At 48.1% G+C, this 19,642-nt stretch overlaps 1 protein-coding gene across 1 annotated transcript; it reads left to right on the forward strand.

Annotated features, from left to right (window-relative positions):
• The first annotated feature begins 7,626 nt into the window (after positions 1–7,626).
• Positions 7,627–9,508, forward strand: LOC119703222 (helix-loop-helix protein 13-like). The gene is made up of 2 exons (XM_038142716.1): positions 7,627–8,074; positions 9,471–9,508. The coding sequence occupies exons 1-2, from the start codon at positions 7,627–7,629 to the stop codon at positions 9,506–9,508; spliced, it is 486 nt and encodes a 161-aa protein (XP_037998644.1).
• Positions 9,509–19,642: the final 10,134 nt, after the last annotated feature.

A 19,642-nucleotide genomic window follows, 5' to 3' on the forward strand; every position in this document is an offset into this window, starting at 1 on the left:
CCTCCCCCAAATGCTGGGGGTGCTTCAGTTTCTCCATCTGGGAATGAGATTTTCAATGGATAAAACATTATTCTCCGTTTCAGGAGCTCTCCATAAGATCAGGATGTCCCGTGGCCCCTCTGGGCCAGTGACACCAGTTCATGACCCACCCAGTGCACCTCTCCAGCAACAATAAGGAATGAAATGGTGCCAAGCTTTGCCCAGGAATGTGGTGAGCTGCTGAGCCTTTGAGGTCTGGAATGTTGCACAACATCTCCCCACGCTCTGTTATTCCTGTCAGTGGCTTGTGGAACTCACAGCTCCACTTTCCAAAAGCTGCTCTCAACACAACTCCCCCAGAACTCCCCAGAGCGCACGAGTTTCTCCAGAGATTTCCCAAATAAGCCTCTCTCACTACCTCTAGAAATCTCAAATTCCTTGAAGACTGACTCAAATGTCAGTGCCTGGTGAATAGTTTTTGATATTTCTCTCCGAGTGCCAAGTTTTGAAGCAGAAGATTGCATAAAAAGCTCAGGTTTCTTTTTTTTTTTTCTCTCTTTTTTTGTTTTTTTTTTTTTTGTGGGAAAATCAGAATACATAACCCTAAAGACAAGCAGCCTTCCCCAGATGCACTCAGATGGAAAAGAGAGGAAACTTTTTCGAAGTAACTTCATCACCTAATTGACCAGTTCTGCTCGGCATTAAAAGATACTTGTCCCTGAATTTCACAGGAGCAGCCACACTGTGCCTGTCCAGGAATTCCACACTCTGCCAGCACTGGATGCTCATGGAAAGAGCACAAGAGTCTGCTGATAATTTCCCTGGTGTGCTCCTTCAGCCTCCACCAAACAATTTAGGGATTTCTGGAGCTGTGGCTGCTTGGTGCTGTGGTTGCAACTATTGACCATGGAGGGGTGAGGTTGGCCTCTTTTCCCAGGGAAATATCAACAGGACAAGGGAAAACACCCTCAAGTTGTGGCAGGAGAGGGTCAGGTTGAATAGAGGAAAAAATTCTTCGCTGAAAGAGTGGCCAAGTATTGGAGGAGTCACCGCCCATGGAAGCATTCAGAAAACAGAGAAACATGGCTCTTTGTGATATGGTTGAGTGGACATGGGGTGTTCAGTCAAAGGTTAGACTGGATTTTCTTGGAGGGCTTTTCCAATCTTCAAGATTCCCTGGCCCTCTTTGAAATGTCAGTGGTTTTTTTCCACATGGATTGAGGGTGCAACAGGCAGCAAAGGAGACATGCACGGGGGTGGAGAAAGAATTGGGCATTTGCAGACACTCCCATGGCCAAAACCTGAGTAAATAAACTTACGTGGGGTCTTGTTGAATAAAGACAGCAAAAAAAGTGCCTGCCCACATCTCCAGATCTTTTGGTGGTTGTCCCCAAGACTCTGGTTCCCCCCTCATGGCTGTGACACTTTGTCAGAGAGCATTGGCTCCTCTTTGATCCAGCAGTGGCCTGCCAGCTGGAAAAAGGAGGAAACACTGAAAAATAGAGTGGGATCATCATCCCTGAACATCCCATGATGTGGGTCATCCCAAACTTCCCGGGCAGGGTATGCTGGTGTGGGATTCAACTTCACAGTGCTGTCCTCACCAACTGTACTGAACAAATATCCCATCCAAGTGCTTCCAAAATTATTTTAAGACTTAATCTTTGCATTTTCCTTAGGTTACAGCAGGATCATCCAGTTGCTCCCATCTGCTCCTTTCTTTGTCCAGATTTGGGATGGGATTTTCTCTTCCAGACTGGTTTGTCATCACATCTGACACCCAACCTCGTTCCCAGATTTCTGAATTTTTTTTTTTTGCCTCTTAATTTTGAAAAGATTTTTCTGCAACACAAAAAAAAAAAGAAAATTCCAAAGCAACCCAACCCTCCCCTCTGTGCCCAGCTCAGCATCACCATAACCTGGCACGACAGCTCTCCATGAGAAAAAGGTTTGGGCTGTGCTCCATCCCTGCCACCGCGTCCACAGAGCCAACCAAGGTGCTGAATCGCATCCAAGGCACATCCAAGGTGGCTGGAAAAAGCCAGGAAGAGCCACCTTCCAGATGGAGAGTGGGGCCGAGGCCTCTCGCGCAGCTGGGGAGCTTTTCCCAAGCCGCTGTTCCTGGTTTTTAGTGGGAACATGTGCTGGCTTCCCATAAAGCAGCAACAGCTGCCAGTCAAGCAGGCATCACTCTGTAAAGCTGCCCGGGGGACTCTGTGTGCGCAGCCAGGCTCTCCAGGCAGGTTTACGAGGTGCCACCTGCGGGATTTACAATTCCCAGGGGCGGCTGTGCAGGTGCAGCCAGCGGGGATGGGGGGAGCTGGGGAAAGGGTCCCAGCCCAGCCCCAGCCTGGGCTGCCGGCTCTGCTCTCCGGGGGCACAGCGGGAGAGCTGGGCTCCAAAATCCCACAAAAGCGGCACGTTAATGGGAAAGATCACGAGATTTCTGGCAGGGCTGCAAGCTGAGAATGCACAAGCATGGGTCTCTTCTCTGTCTCATCCTTTTGGCTGTTCCCAGCTGTGTCTCCTCATCAGCTCCCTCCTTAGGGAAAGCAGGAAGACTAATGAAAAAAGCCCTGGAACAGGTATGGGAGACAGTGGATTGGGTTTTTTTTCTCAGGGTTTTTTTGGTTTTTTTGTTTTTTTTCATTAAGCAATGATGACAAAACCCACAGATATTCAGTATTTCTTGTACCTAAAGAAAGGGTTCCGGGGATGGGTAACCCACTTCAATAAAAGCTGTACAAGCATCTTGCAGAAAACATGTTTTCTACAGAGGCAATCCAAACCTTCCAGGAGTGAGGTACCTAAAGTCACCACCCAAGAGATATCCAAATAAAACCACTAAGAACAGCATTAGATGTCAGATGAATGACATGACTGACAAACTTTTTTCTCCCTAGAGATATTTCTCCTTGAATATGGACACAGGGTTAATCATGGGAATTATCTGCAATCCCAGCATTATTTTAACTTGCTGGGGGATGTTTCAGATGGTTCAAGCATTATACAGTCATCGAATGGTTTAGGTTGGAGGGTATCTGAAACCTCATCTCATTCCACCCCCCTGCCTTGGGCAGGGACACCTTCCACTCTCCCAGGTTGCTCCAAGCCCCAGGGTCCAACCTGGCCTTGGACACGGCCAGGGATGAAGCAGCCACAGCTTCTCTGGGCAAGCAACTTTCCCAAGGCTATTCCACTGTCCTTCAGGAGTTCGTGAGGGCTTCCACACCCCTTGAGATCAAAACACAGGCTGGCATCTCCCTAGCAGCCCCAGAGCAGCCTCACAGAAGCAGCCCCAGAGCAGTGACTTGGATAAGGAATCACTTGGCAGCAGGAGCCCAGAGGTCAACCCCTGACACGTAAAAGGCTCTGGGAGAAAGGGGAAACCTCCAGTGAGTGTTTTTGTGAGAGAAAATACCTTCCTTCTCCTGGACATTGGGACTAACTTTCTGTAACTCTGCAAAAGGTTAAAGGGACTGTGTTCACTTTTAAACACCAAAGGCATTTAAAGCACAGACTACCTTGACTCGTTTAGTCTGCATTTGAAATAAATCAAAGTTATATTAACAACCACTCACCAGTGTCTTCCTCCACAATCTCTGACATCTGAGGTTTCTACCGAGCGAATAATAAAGGTCCTGTTACCTTTTCACTTAAATCAACATCCTGCAAAGCTTCACTTCACAATTACTGGAGCATCCCAGGAATAGCCATTAGCCCTTTGAAATGCTCTTGCCCTGGAAATCCTTGCTCTGCTTCTCATTATGTCCTCACATCCACACTCGTTCCAGGTTAAAAAGCAGCACATTCCATGGCTAAATGACAATACTTGCACTTTTCCTGCCCCCAGCTGTTCTCAAACCATCTGCCCAGTGATTCAGGTGTCCCAGGCCTGGCTGGTGGCTCCAGAGGAGCTCCAGGACCTTGGTGTCCACCTCTCTGGCTGGGACTCCAGGCAGCTCCACCAGCCAGTCCCTGGAGATCCCTCTGTGGCTGCATTTTGGCAGTGCCGTCACTCACACGTGCAGAAGGAGCCACACCACCATGAGCTGCACAGTCCCACCTGGATAAAGCCTTCCCCAGGATTTTTTTGCATCTTTCATCTGCTCTTCCCTGCTCATCTGGGCCCCAATTCCCAGTTCTGAGGATGAGCTGCACAGTGTAACACTGGATTAGCAGCTATGACATGATGGACTTGTGCTTTGGAGTCATCTCACTTGAAAGTGAAGCATCTGGTCCTTTCTCCATCTGTTCTTTGTCCAGGCCAAGGGCTGACTCCCTTTATTAAGCGATTAAAGATGATGGAAATGTATTCAAGCTGAATTCCCAGGGAAAAAAAAAAAAAACAAAGCAGAAAGTATTAATAATAATTATCAGTTTTATCAGTGGGAAGGTTCCCCAAGCTGAGTCTGAAATAAGGCAAATGGGACAAGAAGGGGAGAGAAAAATCTACATCCAAAATAACCTCAGGTGACCCATCTATCTTTGAGATCCAGGTACAAGGTAACAGCTTCCAGCTTCTAAGGCACTGGAAAGGAAAAAAACCTTCAGTGGAAATATTTCCTGAAAGCAGGTGTGTACCCAAAAATCCATGAAATCACAGAGCTGGTTGTGGGTAGATTTGTGTAGAAGGCAGAGGAAGGGGGACAAGGCTGAAAAAGGCATTCCCAGCATGATATGAAAGTTTTTAAAGGCAGATGTGGATATCCAGACCTGGAAAATCCAAGCCCAAACAATGATGGCTCCATTGCCTATCACAGACATAAATCCAGCACAGAGATCCTGACTCAAGAATTTGCTTTCATCAGACCCTATTGATTAAAAATGACCAGCAGTCAAATGTTATTTCTGGATCCCACTGGAGCTGCAGGGCTTTGGGAGACAACAGCACTTGAGCAGCTCTTGAAATTATAACACATCAGAAGTAACACACAGCACCCCTGCTCAGGGTGGTACCCTGCTCCCTCATTCCCTTTGGGACATTCCTTAACCAGCAACTTCCAGACAGGTGAAAAATTAGCCCAATTATCTGCACATTCCCTCCCTCTCTGATGAGCAGAGCTGCAGAAACCCTGGGAGTGCAGCAGGTCTGGAGTTGTGGTGAGGGCTGCTCATGTGAGGGATGGGAACCTCGTCTTCTCTCCTGAGACCCAACCTCTTTCAGGGCTGGCGTTCCGAGGGGAAACCTTTTCTTATTTTCTCTTTCTTCCCCTCCCCTTCCCCCTCCTGCTTTGTCCACAGTCTCTCCAAGAGAGCCAAATTCCCCTTGAACATGCTAAAAGGAGGCTTGCAGGAACATCTGCTCTGCATCTGTGGAGCCAGACATATCCCCAGGCTGCACTGCTAGCAGTGATGGATCTGGGATGGAACGTGGAGCGCTGGAGCAGCATCTGCTCAGAGAGGGGAACCCGGCACACAAAACTCACCGAGTTATCTGCTGAGGCCCCTGCTCTCTGCCCCTTGTTCCCAGTGGACAACTGCCTCCTCCAGAGCGCTTTCCAGGAGCTGTTCTCTCCCCAGTTTGGTATTTTCAAAGGTCTTCTGCTTGTGCCAGGTGAGCACCACCAATGCTCAGCTCCACAGTGACTGGGGAGCTGGAGGAGTGCCTGGAGGAGAACCTGGATTGAGTGGTTTCTTTTGGGAGCATTGCTTGGACAGGACACTGGGAAATACAGCTGGGGTCACGACTGGACTTGAACTTAAAAGCCTTTTCCAGCCTTAACTATTCCGTGACTTCCAAGAAACCACTGCAGAGTGAACTCCACACTGATCACTCCGAGTTCGAGGCTCAGCTCTGCCACCTCTGACTGTGGCCATTCCTGCATCCATCCTCTCCTTCCTGCTCCTTGTTGGCGTTCAGTGTCTGCCACCGTGAACTTTCATTACACCAAAATTTTGCGTTCCTTGGCACGCTGGCATCAGAACAAATTATGCCCTTTGTAAAAAAAACAGCAAAAAATTCCCACCCTGAGCTGACCAGAGGAAGCAAGACAAACTCGAATTATTTAACAACCATTTGTCCTCAATTGTCCAACCTCAACGATTCTTGAATTGTCACACTTGTCATTTTCCTTTCTTACGGAGATTTACAGGTAATGGATTTCCTGTTTACTTCGCACAACAAGGAGAACAAAGGCAGACCTAATGTTTCCTAAAGTGTCACCTTCTCACAACTACTCTACAAGAACCTTTCCCACAGCCCGTTTTCCTCTGCCTTAAGCTTCCTGGGACAAGTAGAATCGCCACAAGGGAAAATGCCGGGTTGCTAAGAAGGGACCTTGACAGCCTGTGCCTTATCCTAAAGTCAATCCCTCTTTTCCCAGGGCAAAGCAGCCAGGACTGCACCCTAAGGCACTGTTAGATGGAGAACCTGAGAATCCTCCGGGATCCATGATAAATGCAGGTCGTTTTCTGCTCTCTGGCTCTTTACCTGAAGCTGCTGAGCTTTGTCCCGTCAGGAATCTCCCTGAGGGTCACGAACTTCAGAGATGTCTCTTGAAACGTCACCACACAGCAGCAGGATGGGAGCCTGTGCACAAGGTCAAGAACGTGATTAAGTACCTTTATAAAAGTTCTTTATGACCTGTTTCAGGAAAAGCATTGAGGCTTGCTCTAACTTTAAACATGATTCCTTTCCATTCACTCAAGTCCTTAAAAATATGACTTGAACTATTTCTGAATTAATTTAGACATTGGCAGTAAGCATTGTGGAAATAAAAGAGAACAAAGCACACACATTATGTACCTGCCCTAAAGCTCTGGTGGTGCTTAACACCTTCCACCCCATCCCTGCCATGCCGGATACCTGCGGCTCTCCCAGTTTCCAGCTCTTCCAGGGGTGTGGCCCACCTGCTCCACCACTCCAGGACTGCACCCTGTGTGGTTTTACAGCCCTGGAGCGAGACAGAGCATTGAATGTCCACAGAGCAAATGTGTGATCCAAGTGCAAATGGGAAATGCAGCAACCAAAAGAGGTGGTGTTGGCTCACTTCATGAGGTACCACTGTGCCCCAGTTTGGCACAGCAGTGCATCCCACACCTTCCCTCTCCAGAGGAGAAGAAGATGCCACTGTCTTGTGCTGTCCAACACAGGACCGTGTGTTTGTGACAGCAATAGAATAGCATTTTGTTTGTCCCCATTTTGTGGGGCTATTAACGCTTCACCAAAAAGATAAAGGACTATTTTGTTCCTTCCTCCAACCACTCCTCACCAAACAAAATCCCTCTGTGAACGTCCTCTAAACAGGAGGTGGAGAGACTGGACCTGTGGAAGGGCTCAATAACTGCCTCAATGGATTTTCCAGGAGAAAGTCAATAGAAATCTCATTCTGTCTTCAATTCATTCATATTGTTTTGTGGTGGACAGCTAATACAAAGGGAAGCACGTGTACCAATTAGTTTTGAGAGGAGAAGATGAGCCATGAAGCATTTCCTGCTGAGAAGACATGAAGTATTTAAAGCCCAAGTCCCACTTGGATTTGCAGCCGTGGAAAATTTTCCCATAATCTTCCCCAAGGACACAACCAGAACTCCCTGCCCACATTTGTTGGGGTGGGGGCTGTTAATGAAATTAGAACCCCATTTTCTTGATAAAGCAGTTTAACCTGAAGTCGTGAGTATCCCTTGAGCCTGGCGGGCCAGGGCATGGAGGAGCTTTGCTACAGCTTCGAGGAGGGAGACCCCACCGCGGAGTCTCTCCTCTGGGAGCCGGCAGATCCCGACGCACAGCTGGAGAACTTCCTCCTGGAGTGCCTGGCGGAGCCCTCCTGGCAAGGGCCGGGGGGCGCTGAGCTGGACAAGTGCCCGGCCCTGCCGGAGCCCCCCGTGCAGCCCCGGCAGCGCCGCGCCGCCAACCTCCGCGAGCGCCGGCGGATGCTGGGCATCAACGCGGCCTTCGAGGAGCTGCGCGGCCACGTGCCCACCTTCCCCTACGAGAGGCGCCTCTCCAAGATCGACACGCTGCGCCTGGCCATCGCCTACATCGCCCTGCTCGGGGACATCCTCCTGTCCGGCTGCCACCCCAAGGCCTACGTGGAGCAGTGCCTGAGGAGCGGCGCCCGGAGCCCGCAGCGGGCGGCCTGGAACACGAGCGGTGAGCGAGCGCGGGCGGTGTTTGCGGGGAGCAGGGCGACCCTCGGGAGCTGAATTTGGGCAGCCACTTGTCACACCCAAATAGCTCTGAAACGGCGCGGAAATGACCTTCAAAGAGAGGAAATCTCAATCAGGTCGCAGCAGAAAATCACAATTATCCCTCTTTCTCTAACTTTCTTTCAAGGAGGAATTTTTTCTTTAGAAAATTGAATTAATGACACACACACACACCCCACCAAAAAGCAACTTGCTAAGGTTCTTTTTAAAAGCTTTTCACTCTCAGAATATATTTTTATACTTTTTAAAAAATTCTGTGGGATATTGTTCTTTTCTGATGGAGCCCTTAGACATTTCCTACATTTTCTTTAGAAGTTTTCTTTAGCTTGTGCTTGACTGAGAGAAACACCTGGGTTTGGACACAAACAGCATTTCATTTCTTAAAATACAGATGTTCCAGCAACCCAGAGTTTATCAGAGGTTACAGTTCAACACATGAACCAGGAAACACAAGACAGAGCATTCAAATTTCAAGCTGTTTTCAAAATATGGGAAAGTAAATGTCTATTTGCAATTTATAATCTTATGTAATTATTTCTATTTTAAAGTGAAGGGCTGTTATTCAGTTTTCTGTTCAGTTTGTACTTAATCTCTGACTTAGCTGGAATGAATTTAGGCCTTTCTTCCTCCAGAATGTATTTTTCATCGGGCCACTGCAGGGTGAAGATGGGAAATTGCCCAAACTGCCCAACACAGGGCCTCAATCTCAGAAGGCAACAGCTTTTGTGCTGCTTAGAGCAGGGAGGAGGGGGGGAGGGGGGGGAGGGGGTTCAGTAGTTCTTGGTACTTTGCATTTCAAGTTAATTAATCCCCTTTCCAGCTCTGTTCCTTTACTGTATATGTTCCTTTGGATCTTGGAAAGGGGCCTTCAAAATGGTTCTTCAAAAAGTACAGACAAGTAAGGAAAGAGAAAAGTCAGTGAGTAGAAATATTGCTCTTCCATATTACAGGGAAGTGTAAAAAGGACAGAGCCAGCAGAGGAAAAGCAATCCGTTTACTTGAAAGGAAGAGTTGATTTGAGTTTTTTTCACCCTTCCTATTAATTTCCATTATCTGGATGACTGGGAAAATGACTCCTGATACACCACTAATTATAACTGTCTTGACTACAAAAAAAAAATTGTATTTTAGTGGCCAGCTTCCCCCGCTTTTAACAGATTTTAAAGAACACAAATATTTCTCGTTGGGATCCCCCTTTTGCCACACTTCCTGTCCTGAAGAGCTCCACTTGGAAAGATCCAATTGAATGAGGCTCCTCTTCTGGAGAGGCTGGATAGTTGATTTGTTAAAGGTTAATTTAAATGTTGAAATGACTGTGTTTTCTTCTCTCCCTTGTGCAGATCTGACAGCCCGCCTGTCCTGGGTAAAGTGGGATTAAGGAAAGGCCTTTAAAGGCAGCAAAACCTGGAGCACTGGGTACCAGCTGCTCAATTCCCAGCACTGCAGGGGAGAACGTGGCACCAACGACCTCACTCCATGTCCCAGAGCACTTCCCCACCACATTTCCAGCACTCAGACCCTTTCCCTGCTGATTCATCGCTCTCTGGGGGCTTCTGCTTCTCTTTCTCACTCTGATAGTCCTGCACTCGCTTAAGAACAGCAAAACATTGAGAACCAGTGCCAGCACAACCAGATCCCCAACATCTTCCCTTCCACTGGATGAGGACTATGTCCAAATCCCGTTTCCAGCACGTGAGAAACAGGACCATAAGAAAAAAACTAAGCAAGTCCTGTGAAAATCTAGTGCTTTGCTTAAGATGTCGAGGGTGATGGTTGTGAGAGTCACCAGGGATTCAGAGACCATCAAAGTCCAGGAGGTGAGACATGGCTCTGTAGATATCCAAAATTTTTCATGTCTTCACAGAATCCCAGAAATGTTTGAGTGGAAGGAACCTTAAAGCTCATGCATTCCCACCTCCTGCCATGGGCAGGGACATCTTCCACTATCCCTGGGTGCTCCAAGCCCCATCCAACCTGGCCTTGGGCACTTCCAGGGATCCAGGGGCAGCCACAGCTGCTCTGGGCTCCCTGTGCCAGGGCCCCACCACCCTCAACCTGAAACCATTCCACCTTAATGTTCTTTATCGTGGCATTTTTTAGCAGGAAAGAAAATAAAATGTATTTATTATTTATCATTCTCATTAGTTCATCTCACATCTCCCATCTCTACAAAGCAAACACACGTCAGGAGCTGAGCTTTTGCTCTGGTTCTGGCTTTGGGGAAAGTGAAGAGGGCCCTCAGAGGAGGAAACTGTAAATAACCTTTTTAGCATTTCAATTTTTCTGTCAGAACGAGAAGGGGACTTTCACCTTGGGTGCAACAGTGTATTTCAGTCAATTTAGAATAAAACATTCAATATCAAATTTTGACTCTGCTTTCTCACCTGCTTAAGACAATTGGATGAATTTTTACAGGAAACAGCGCCTGAAAAGATGAAAATCTTAAAGAACAAACAAACATCCAAACAAAACAAAAACACGTGAAAATGCATTTTTCTACTCTTACCTATTTCTCTACTCTGGAAATGCTGATCATCCATGTCATAAAGTGTCACTGGAGCAGCTATGACACCGTCACCTTCCTGGTGAGGTGAGGGCTCAGTGGGACCCTAGCCAGGGCTGAGAGCTCCACATCCATCTCAGTGGCCCGAACAGCGCCCAAATAATCCCAGCAGGGCTTTCCATGGATTTTCAAAAGGATCTTTATTTCTCCAAGGTCCCACTGAGGGCAACAGGGATTCGGGAATTCCTCCCTCCAAGCTGCCCTCAGCCAGACCCCTCAGGTCACACCCCACAGTCATCAGGGTACAAAAATGCCTCTCCAAGGCATATCATGGCATGTGGGGGAATCATCTCCCATCAGGACTAAAAGGTCCCTTACCCAAAGCTAATTTTGGGTATCCAGAATCCCTGTCTCCAGATATGCCTCATTTCAAAGATTTTAATCTCTGCCCTGCTTTTCTCTACCCCGCAGCAGAGCTTTCTGCTGGGCACAGGGATAATAATGGCACATCCTGAAACAAATATTTGCTGCAGGCACCTGGTTACAAGCAGAAATCTCTTTCTTTGCCTTTTTCAACAGCCAGAAATCTGGGTAACGGCTTTGGAAGCAAGCTGGATGTGTGCAGTAACAGCAGGAAAGCACATCCACAGAAAGGTGATTTTGGGGGATCTTTCAGGTTCAGGCCCCGCTTGTTTGGAAGGACAGCAAACCTGGAGAAGCCATTGGTACCAAAAGCATCACAATCACAAAGCAGGAAGAATTGTCCTGGGTCAGAGCTTTTCCTCCACGTAGTGCCTCCAGCTGAGGAGGGAAGACAAAGCTGAAGTCCTCCTGAGGTGCAAACACCCATCACTGGTGCTCCACACTCAAATAACAGAGCCAGGATGGACAGAAATATCTGCTGAGCTTCCCACAGCCCCGTTCCACCAGCACTACCATGGAATTCCTACAGGATTTGCCAGCTGGGCTGGGGTCTGCAGGCTTGGCAAGCTCTGCCTGCTGTGAGGTCATTCCCACCTATCCCTGCTGCTGTCAAGGAATCATCACACAAATGTGATGGTCACACAAAGCAGGGGTTTGAGGAAATAGCTGCTGGAATTCGATGATGACTCCAAGCTTGGAAAAACAGCAGCAAATAAACCCTGCAGCAGGTTATGGAAAGATTTGGGCTTGGGTTGGAGTCAAAACCACAAATAAAATATTCCTTTCAGAGCTGAAACCCTAACCTTGGGCTCTTGAATCAATGAGTAGGGGTCAACACATTTACTGCCACCGATGAAGATGTTTCTCCTCACACACACACCACGATTGACCCTGGTTCCACTCCATCACCTTCAGCGAAGCCACATGTGATTTATGCTGACTGGTGCTGCCTGGAGGTGACAGTCCACCTCTGCCTGCCCTCCCCAAGCTACCTGGAGTCTGCCAGGTTCTTCCAGCTGATGCCCCACCCCAAGTTGCTAAAGCAAGGGTCGCTTTTTGGGTGATGTGCTGTTAAATCATTTGGATGCAAGTGGCTGCTGAAATGCTGAACGCGCCACAGAATCAGGTCAGTCTCTGATGGTCCCATTAACTTCATGTAAATAAAAGCAAATCAAGAGAGCATCAGCTCTCTCTGGCTGAGGGAAGCCAAGCTGGAGCTATGGCTCCCTTCCTGCTAAACTGAGCAAAAACAAACTGGCTCTTCAGGGATTTTTTCCAGGAAAGCCATTCCTGAATAGCTCCAGGGCTGGACACACATTTGTTCTTGAACAACCCTGCCCTTTTCTGATTGAACTTCAGCTCCTGGATGTGGACTACCAGGCAGAAAGATGAGGAGGAAATTATTTCTGTGCAGACATTCCCACTCTGTGCCAATCCAGGGGAACCGCTGAGTGTGGATTTTGTGGATATGCTCCATGTCCACCCATCCTCTCTCCTCACAGTTCTGGCTCATTCCTTGGGTCACAGCTCTCCTGCCAACAGGCCTGACTGGCAGCACAGTGAGATTCTGTGACAGGGAACTGACAGTTACCCTCATTTTTCTGTTCCTTCATCTGACATCCTGAACCCTGACAGTTTATTCCAGGAATAAATTACACAAATCCTACGGTGTACACACACAACCTGATTGCACAGCAGCCCAGACACCCTTGCACAGATCAAGACTCTAAGGTGACTTTATGAAGGCCTATCCAAGGCTCCTCAGTCCGTCAGCACATTCCCAAATGGAATACCAATGAGCAACTTGGTTCGAGGGTCAGGCTCCACCTTGCTGGTCTTCCTCAGCCCTGCTTCCTCTGCAATTCCACAGCCAAACCTCCCATGGAAGGGTGCCAGGAGGTGCTGAGGGGTTCTGCCCTGGTCTCCAGCCTCTGAGGAGCAGCTGAGGGGCCCGAGAGCAGCAGGAGAATTGCTCATTCCAAACAGAGCCCCGTTTCCAGCCCGCCGCTCTCCTTGCCAAGAAATGTGAGAATTATTTGTTACACCTTCCTTCTTCCAAAAGTAAACTGCTGACCCTTTCTGGAACAGTACTCTGTGGCTCTCCATCAACCTGGAAAGCCTGGAACAAAAGGAATCACATCCCCACTGGGAGCTGTTCTTTTGAGAAGGTGTTGGTAGTTACAGGCACAATTTGGGAGTGAAAGGACAATTTGGTTTTCTAATTTTTTTAATTTTTTTTTTTTTTTGGCCACAGACCCACAACAGTAAGCTTTCATTTCTGAGCCATCTGGGATACTGGAAGCTCTCCTGCCCATGCCAGGGGGTTTGGGTTGGGAGGGACCTTGAAGCTCATCCCATTCCACCCCCTGCCATGGGCAGGGACACCTTCCACCGGGCCAGGTTGCTCCAAGCCCCATCCAGCCTGGCCTTGGACACTTCCAGTGATCCCACAGCTTCTCTGGGCACCCTGTGCCAGGGCCTCCCCACCCTCACAGGGAAGGGATAGAATGGGAATACTTGGAAAATTGCAGCAAATGAAGGAGCTCCCAGGTGTTCTTTCCTTAATTTCCTTCACATTGCAGGGAAGAATGAAGTCTCTGTGTACCTCTCATGCCCAAAATCCCTGACCTAGAGAGTGCTACCCTCATGGTGTGCCCTCAGGTGGGATGGCAGGGACTTCATCACAACCTTCATTCACCTTCAAACCCAGTGATGGCCATTTGGGACAGGACTTCCTGGGCTGTGGCCACGCTCTCCATGGGCACGGGATATGACCCAGGGAAGCTTGCCCAGGGAATCAGCAGGAGGAGCTCACAGCAGCCTGAGGGTTGCTCTCCTGTGGCAGAAGATGTTTGCTCCTGGGTCAGACACTGGGGGGGAAGCAATGAACCTGTTCCTTGAGTGGATCCAGCCCTCCCTACGGTCGAAGCTACACCCTGGAGCAGGACAGTCCCCTTGCACAGGTGGCAAAAGAGGCAAACAGGCACTGGGGTGGCTTTCCAGAGCTGGTTCAGCCTCTTAAATGCCTTGTGGGAGTCCCCTGGCAACAACTCAGCTCTGCTTTCCCAACTGCACCCCCGCAATAAATCCATGTGTAGGCACCCAGGATGTGGCTGTGGGGGCCACCAGCAAGCCCTGACCTTGCGAAGAGCCTTCCAAGCCACATCAGCTCCTTCTGTGGGAACAAAGTGTAATTTCCACCACGATGGCTAATTTTAGATGACTCCCACCCAGTCTGCTTGCTGAAGCCCGAGTGCATCTGAACAGGGAAACTCCAGCGCCAGAGCGATTCCAATCTCAAAGAGAATTCCTTGCCAGGAGAGGGGGAGAGGGGGACGGGAATAAAAGCAGATAATGTTTTGGATCCACTATCCAAGCCGGTGTTTGGACTGAGGGGAATCCAGCTGCAGGCAGTGCCCTCTCGTGGTCCAGGATTACAATCTCGCCTTTCCAAAAGCAGAGGATGGCTCCTGCCAGCATCCCCGCTCCAGCTCGGCCCCGGGAAAGTAGATCATCACCTCGGGGAACAGAGTGAACAGAAACATCTGCTGCAAAAACTGCATATATAGGCTGTGCACAGCTATCTATCCCTGCACTTAGATCATGTTTTATGCCTCTTCACCCCAAAACCTTGTCTTTTATCCTTCTGAAGCCATTTTTATGCATCTTTCCGCGTCCTGTTTACACACCTTGCATAGAGAAAGAGAATGATAGAAAAAATAAAAAATAATAATAATGAAAAAAATTTACCCTTACAATGCCCCCCTCTGCAGCGCCTGAATGCTTTGAAATATCAGGGAAGTACTTCCCTGAGGGAGCCAAGATGCCATGAGCTGGCACAAAAAGCCTCCAGGCAGAGCATCCAGTGATCCCGAACACCCTCAGGAAGCAGCACAGCATTCCCTCTGCTCTCATCTTGGAAGTGCTTGCGCCATGGCGAGATGCCTCTTTCTCTGATCCCACTCCCAGGGATGGCTAAGCCATCTCCTCCAAAAGCCCTTTCCAAAAATAATCAGGCTGAGGCAGACACCGAGCATGGAAAATTTTAGCCCAGGCCGTTCCCGTCAGACACTGCTGCACGCAGATGGAAATGGAGCAACGGGAAGCGCGATCCCAGGTTTCGGCTGTTTGGGGTGTGCTCACGTTCATGTCCCTGTCTCCCAGAAACGTGGCATAGGAAAAGAGGGAACAATAAAGCCTTCGATACAGAGATCAGGAATTGTTATCCGTCAGGAAGTGACATTGGCCTGGTGGGCCTTTCCTTGCAGCCTCTCCGGTGCCCGGCGGGTTCCCCTCTCTCTGCCCTTCCAGCAACAAGCCCCACGGACAGACGAGGCTTATCCAAACCCCATTGCCAGCTCATGCCTCCAGCTGGGAATCCCAGGGAGGGCATTTTCCTAAGTGAGCTGCTGAGAAGGGAGCGCGTTCCCGCTCCCCCGCCGGAGAGAGCGGGAGAGCTTTCCGCAGCCCGCGGTGCCGCGGCTCTCGGGGGGACAATAAACTTATATGAACTGGAACAGCCATCATTGGAGGCTACAGCACCGGGCCCAGGCAGGGAGCTAATCCCAGACCTGCTTTCCAACAAGTGTCCAACTCTCCCGTTGTTCGGGTACCTGGAATTCCAGCCTGCGGTTCCCAAGGTTTTTGGCTCGCAGACGCTCTCCAGCCAGCACCTCTCTCCTGCTGCTGTTTGAAACATCACAGACACTTCTGGTACTGCATTTATTCCCTCCATTCCACAATTTCCCACTCCTGAGGAGGTGCACACCAACCCATTCAAGCATTTTGGGTGATGCAGCAAGACAAGGCAGAATTTCCCAGCTGGAAGGAGCCCTTGCACTGATTTTTGAACATCCAACAGGCAGATTTGCAGCATTTAATCCCACTTTATCAGGCCAGGGAAGCGACAAAGCACATGTTTAAATAGAAGCCTGGCTTATACTTAAATTAGGCAGAGCTGACATGAGGGTGCAATTAGCACAGAGGATAAACTTGTGTTGGGATGGATCAACACCTTATGGGGAGCAGCTTATCAGTTTTCCCTTCTGCTGCTGCACTCCTAAATCCACCTTTTCCAGGAAGGTAATTCCATATTATCAGTATGTTTCCAACAGACACTATCCAACTCTCCTTCTGACACCCCGGGGTAGGATTTCTGCCGCATCGTGACAGGAATTTCAGGCTCAGAAACATTACACTGCCCCAGCAGAGTGATGGATCTGCTTCCAGGGGGTGAAAAATCCCCGAGCCAAACAAAAAACAGAAAAAAAAAAAAAAGCTCTTTCAATAACTCAATTTTCCTTTTTCCACATTATATTTTTCTCCCGGCTCTTACATCTTTGTGAAGTGTTCCTGGTGCTGCTCTTCCACAGCCAAACCGTTCTCCTTGGGGTAAAACATCGGGAAAACACACAACTCCGAGCCAGGGCTGGAGCTCAACCGCTCTGCAAAATGAAAGTAATACGTGGTTGGTACCTTCCCAGCGAATTCATAGTGTTAAAAATCAATAATAACTCTGCAATCCCACGAAACTGTGAAATCAAATCGGTGGAAGAAGCTGGAAAAGCCTTGGAAGTTTTGATGATATATATTTAAAAAATAATAATCAGAAATTATCAACTTTCAAGGTATTTTAAATAATGTGGAGGAAGAATCGTGCCCTACAAAAATAACGTAGAACATTCAAGGGAAATCTGAAGAGATCTGATCTTATTTTGAGGTTGAAACGTGCTGCCCTTAACTTTTGAGAGATTTCATAAAATTAAACATGGAAGAGCCGAGCAGTCTCTCTTCTAAAGGTGTTTAGCACAAATAGTGAGATCAAATTCATAATAATATAAATACTGATCTTTTCCAAGCAGTAAAAAGCAGTTTAAAAACCACATTAAAAAAGCATTCAGGGAATTTGTTTTAATTCCTCACTACCATATGAACGCAAAATAAGTACTTTTTAAAAATACTCTCACTGCTTAAATAAATTTAAGCCGCTGAATAAATAGCAAGAGAAGTGGCTTTTTGCCTTACTTGAATTTTTTTCCTACTTCTTCTGCTTTGTGATATCTGTTACCTTGCTACTTATTCCTAGCTCAAGTTCACAGCTGCAGGGAGGACTTTTTTTTTTTTTAATTCCTCCTTGCTTTGTGAGCAGATCAGCTCGAATCCGGAGGGGAATTTCATGGTTGTGGCTGTCTCCCAGCCTCCAGAGCTGAGGAAAAGCTGCCTTACCTCCCTTCAATAAAATATGTGCTGGAGCAGAGTGCTGCTTTTCAATCTCAAACTAGAAAGTAAAACAACCAAAAAAAACCCCAAACCCCACATTTCATAAAATCAACCAGATGTCTTAGGAGGGCAAATATCTTATTCCTCTTTAATTAAAAGGTACAGCAAATAGAAATCTGGGTTTAATTAAACAGCAGGAATAGAAGATGTTATCTCCCCAAACCACTCTGCCGTGGTGAATTAACTTCTGCAAGTCTTATTTTTGTTTGAAACCCCCACATATTAACCCAAACCCGCCACTCTAAAGGGGAAATTTACTTTTTATGAGAATATTTCTGTGCTCCATGACTAAGGCAGCCAGCTCCTGTATAAACCAGGAGGGGCAGTGGTTTGTACTGGTTTTAGGTTAGACCAGAATGGCTCCTGCAGAGCCACTTGATGTTGACCAACGCAGCCATGAACGTTCACACAGGAGCACATTTAGCCTCTGCCTTACCTGCTGAAGGATACAGTGAATTTAATTAGTGTTTAATCCATTTTTATTTTCAATCAAGACCTGCCCAGCCACTCGTTCCAGTCCCTCCATGCTGCAATTCCCAGATTCCTTGGAAAAAAACCCACTTTGTATGAGGGCACTGCCAAGCAGGGTTAAATCCTGGCCTTTCCTGGCACCTCAAGCCAGGGCCAAGCCTGCTTGTAAAATAGTGCAGGTGTGTTTATTGTAATCATCTCTAACTAAAAAGAAACAGGTTCAGGGGCTTTGAATATAATTAGCATAAGCTACACTCCTGCCTTTAATCACTACCTTGCTGGTTAATATAATCAAGAAGGTAAACAAACAAGGATTAACTCCATTAAATTAAAAAAATATATATTCTACTGGGAAGCTCACAGAGGAATTTTGTTTTGTTCCGCTGCTGCGGAGCATCATTTTACTTCTGCTTGGCAAATTATTTTTAACATAGAAATATACTTGTCTTGGAGGAGACCTCTTCTTTCTCTGCTTCCCTGAAGACAGAGACAAAACAAAACCCCCTTTATTCATATTTCATATCCGATGCAACCACTGCACTCTTTCATGGCATCTTTCTCTACAAGATAGCTGAGGACTTTGAAATGTTTCACTGCGCATCAAATTAAAGGTAGGCCTGGAGTGACACACCTGCTGCTCTGACAATTTATCCCAAACGATATGTTAGGTATAAAACCGGGTTTCAGGCACAGGGATCGGTGTTCCCAAGTGTTCACTCCGCGCATTGTTGTAATGACCGTGGCTGGACCCTCTTTGGTCCCAGAAAACGCCCGAATCTGGAACTGACTTTTGCCCGCTTGGACATGGGACAGGATATTCTGAAAATGAGCTTTATCGTAACACACAGGGCTGAATAACCCTTCATTCCACCTGGAAAGCTCAGTTTAAACTGTGCCTAAACACAGGAAACGCTCTTATCAGCAGAGATAGAGGCACCAGACTTTAACCCACGGCTCGCTGCGATCCCAAAGTTTCCCATGGGCAGGAGAAAGCCTGGATAAACGCAGGCACGTGGCTCCAGACCTGCCGGGATGCGAGCACATCGTGCAGCTCCTGCACAGACAGCAAACAGCCAAGGTTCCCTCCCTGCTCTCCTACCTCCAGCACAAAGCAGCCCTCGGCATCTTCCGTAGACCTCCAACAGCAGACTCCGCTCGCAGCAATCCCGGGAAGGGGAAGCCAGCCTTGCCGGCATCCTTATTGATCCAGGATGTGGGGTACCTGACCCAGCGGCCTTCCCTCGGAATAAAGACACCGTTTGTGCCAGTCTCCTGGAATGTGGAGTGCCAGAGTTCAGAGGAAAATGGGAGAGCGTCACGGTAACGGAGAGGAGCGGGGGTGCCGTCGGGAGGGGTCCCTCTGACAGCCACACCGGCAGGGCTTTCCATATTTGAGCCTATTTTTGAATTTATTTATTCACCTTAAATCACACCGTAGCTGTGCCAAAAAAACACCTGAGGGGAAAAAAGGGAAAGAGAAAACCCCACTGCATTCTTCAGCTGTTAGGAAATAAACACTGACATTTCCACTTAGGGAGGACAAAAACAGCAGGAAGGGAATATTCGTCCCAAAATCTGCATTTTCGAAGTGATGCAGGAGTCAAGGCAGGTTCAGAAGATGCCCTGTGGATAGGTGGTAGCTGAGGCACGAGCCTGGAAAGCGTTATTGCTGCAACTGAGCCCAGTTCCCAGGAATGATTTGATAATGCAGGGATCTGTTCCCTCTGAGCAGCTCCCCGAGCTCAGGGAATCTCAGTGCAGAGAGAGAAAAACCTCAGCGAGGTCTCGGCCACCTCAGAACCAGAGCTCGTGGGATCTTTACACCCTCCACACTCA

The sequence above is a fragment of the Motacilla alba genome, chromosome 7 (genome assembly GCF_015832195.1).
Source record: "Motacilla alba alba isolate MOTALB_02 chromosome 7, Motacilla_alba_V1.0_pri, whole genome shotgun sequence".
NCBI classification, from domain to species: Eukaryota; Metazoa; Chordata; class Aves; order Passeriformes; family Motacillidae; genus Motacilla; species Motacilla alba.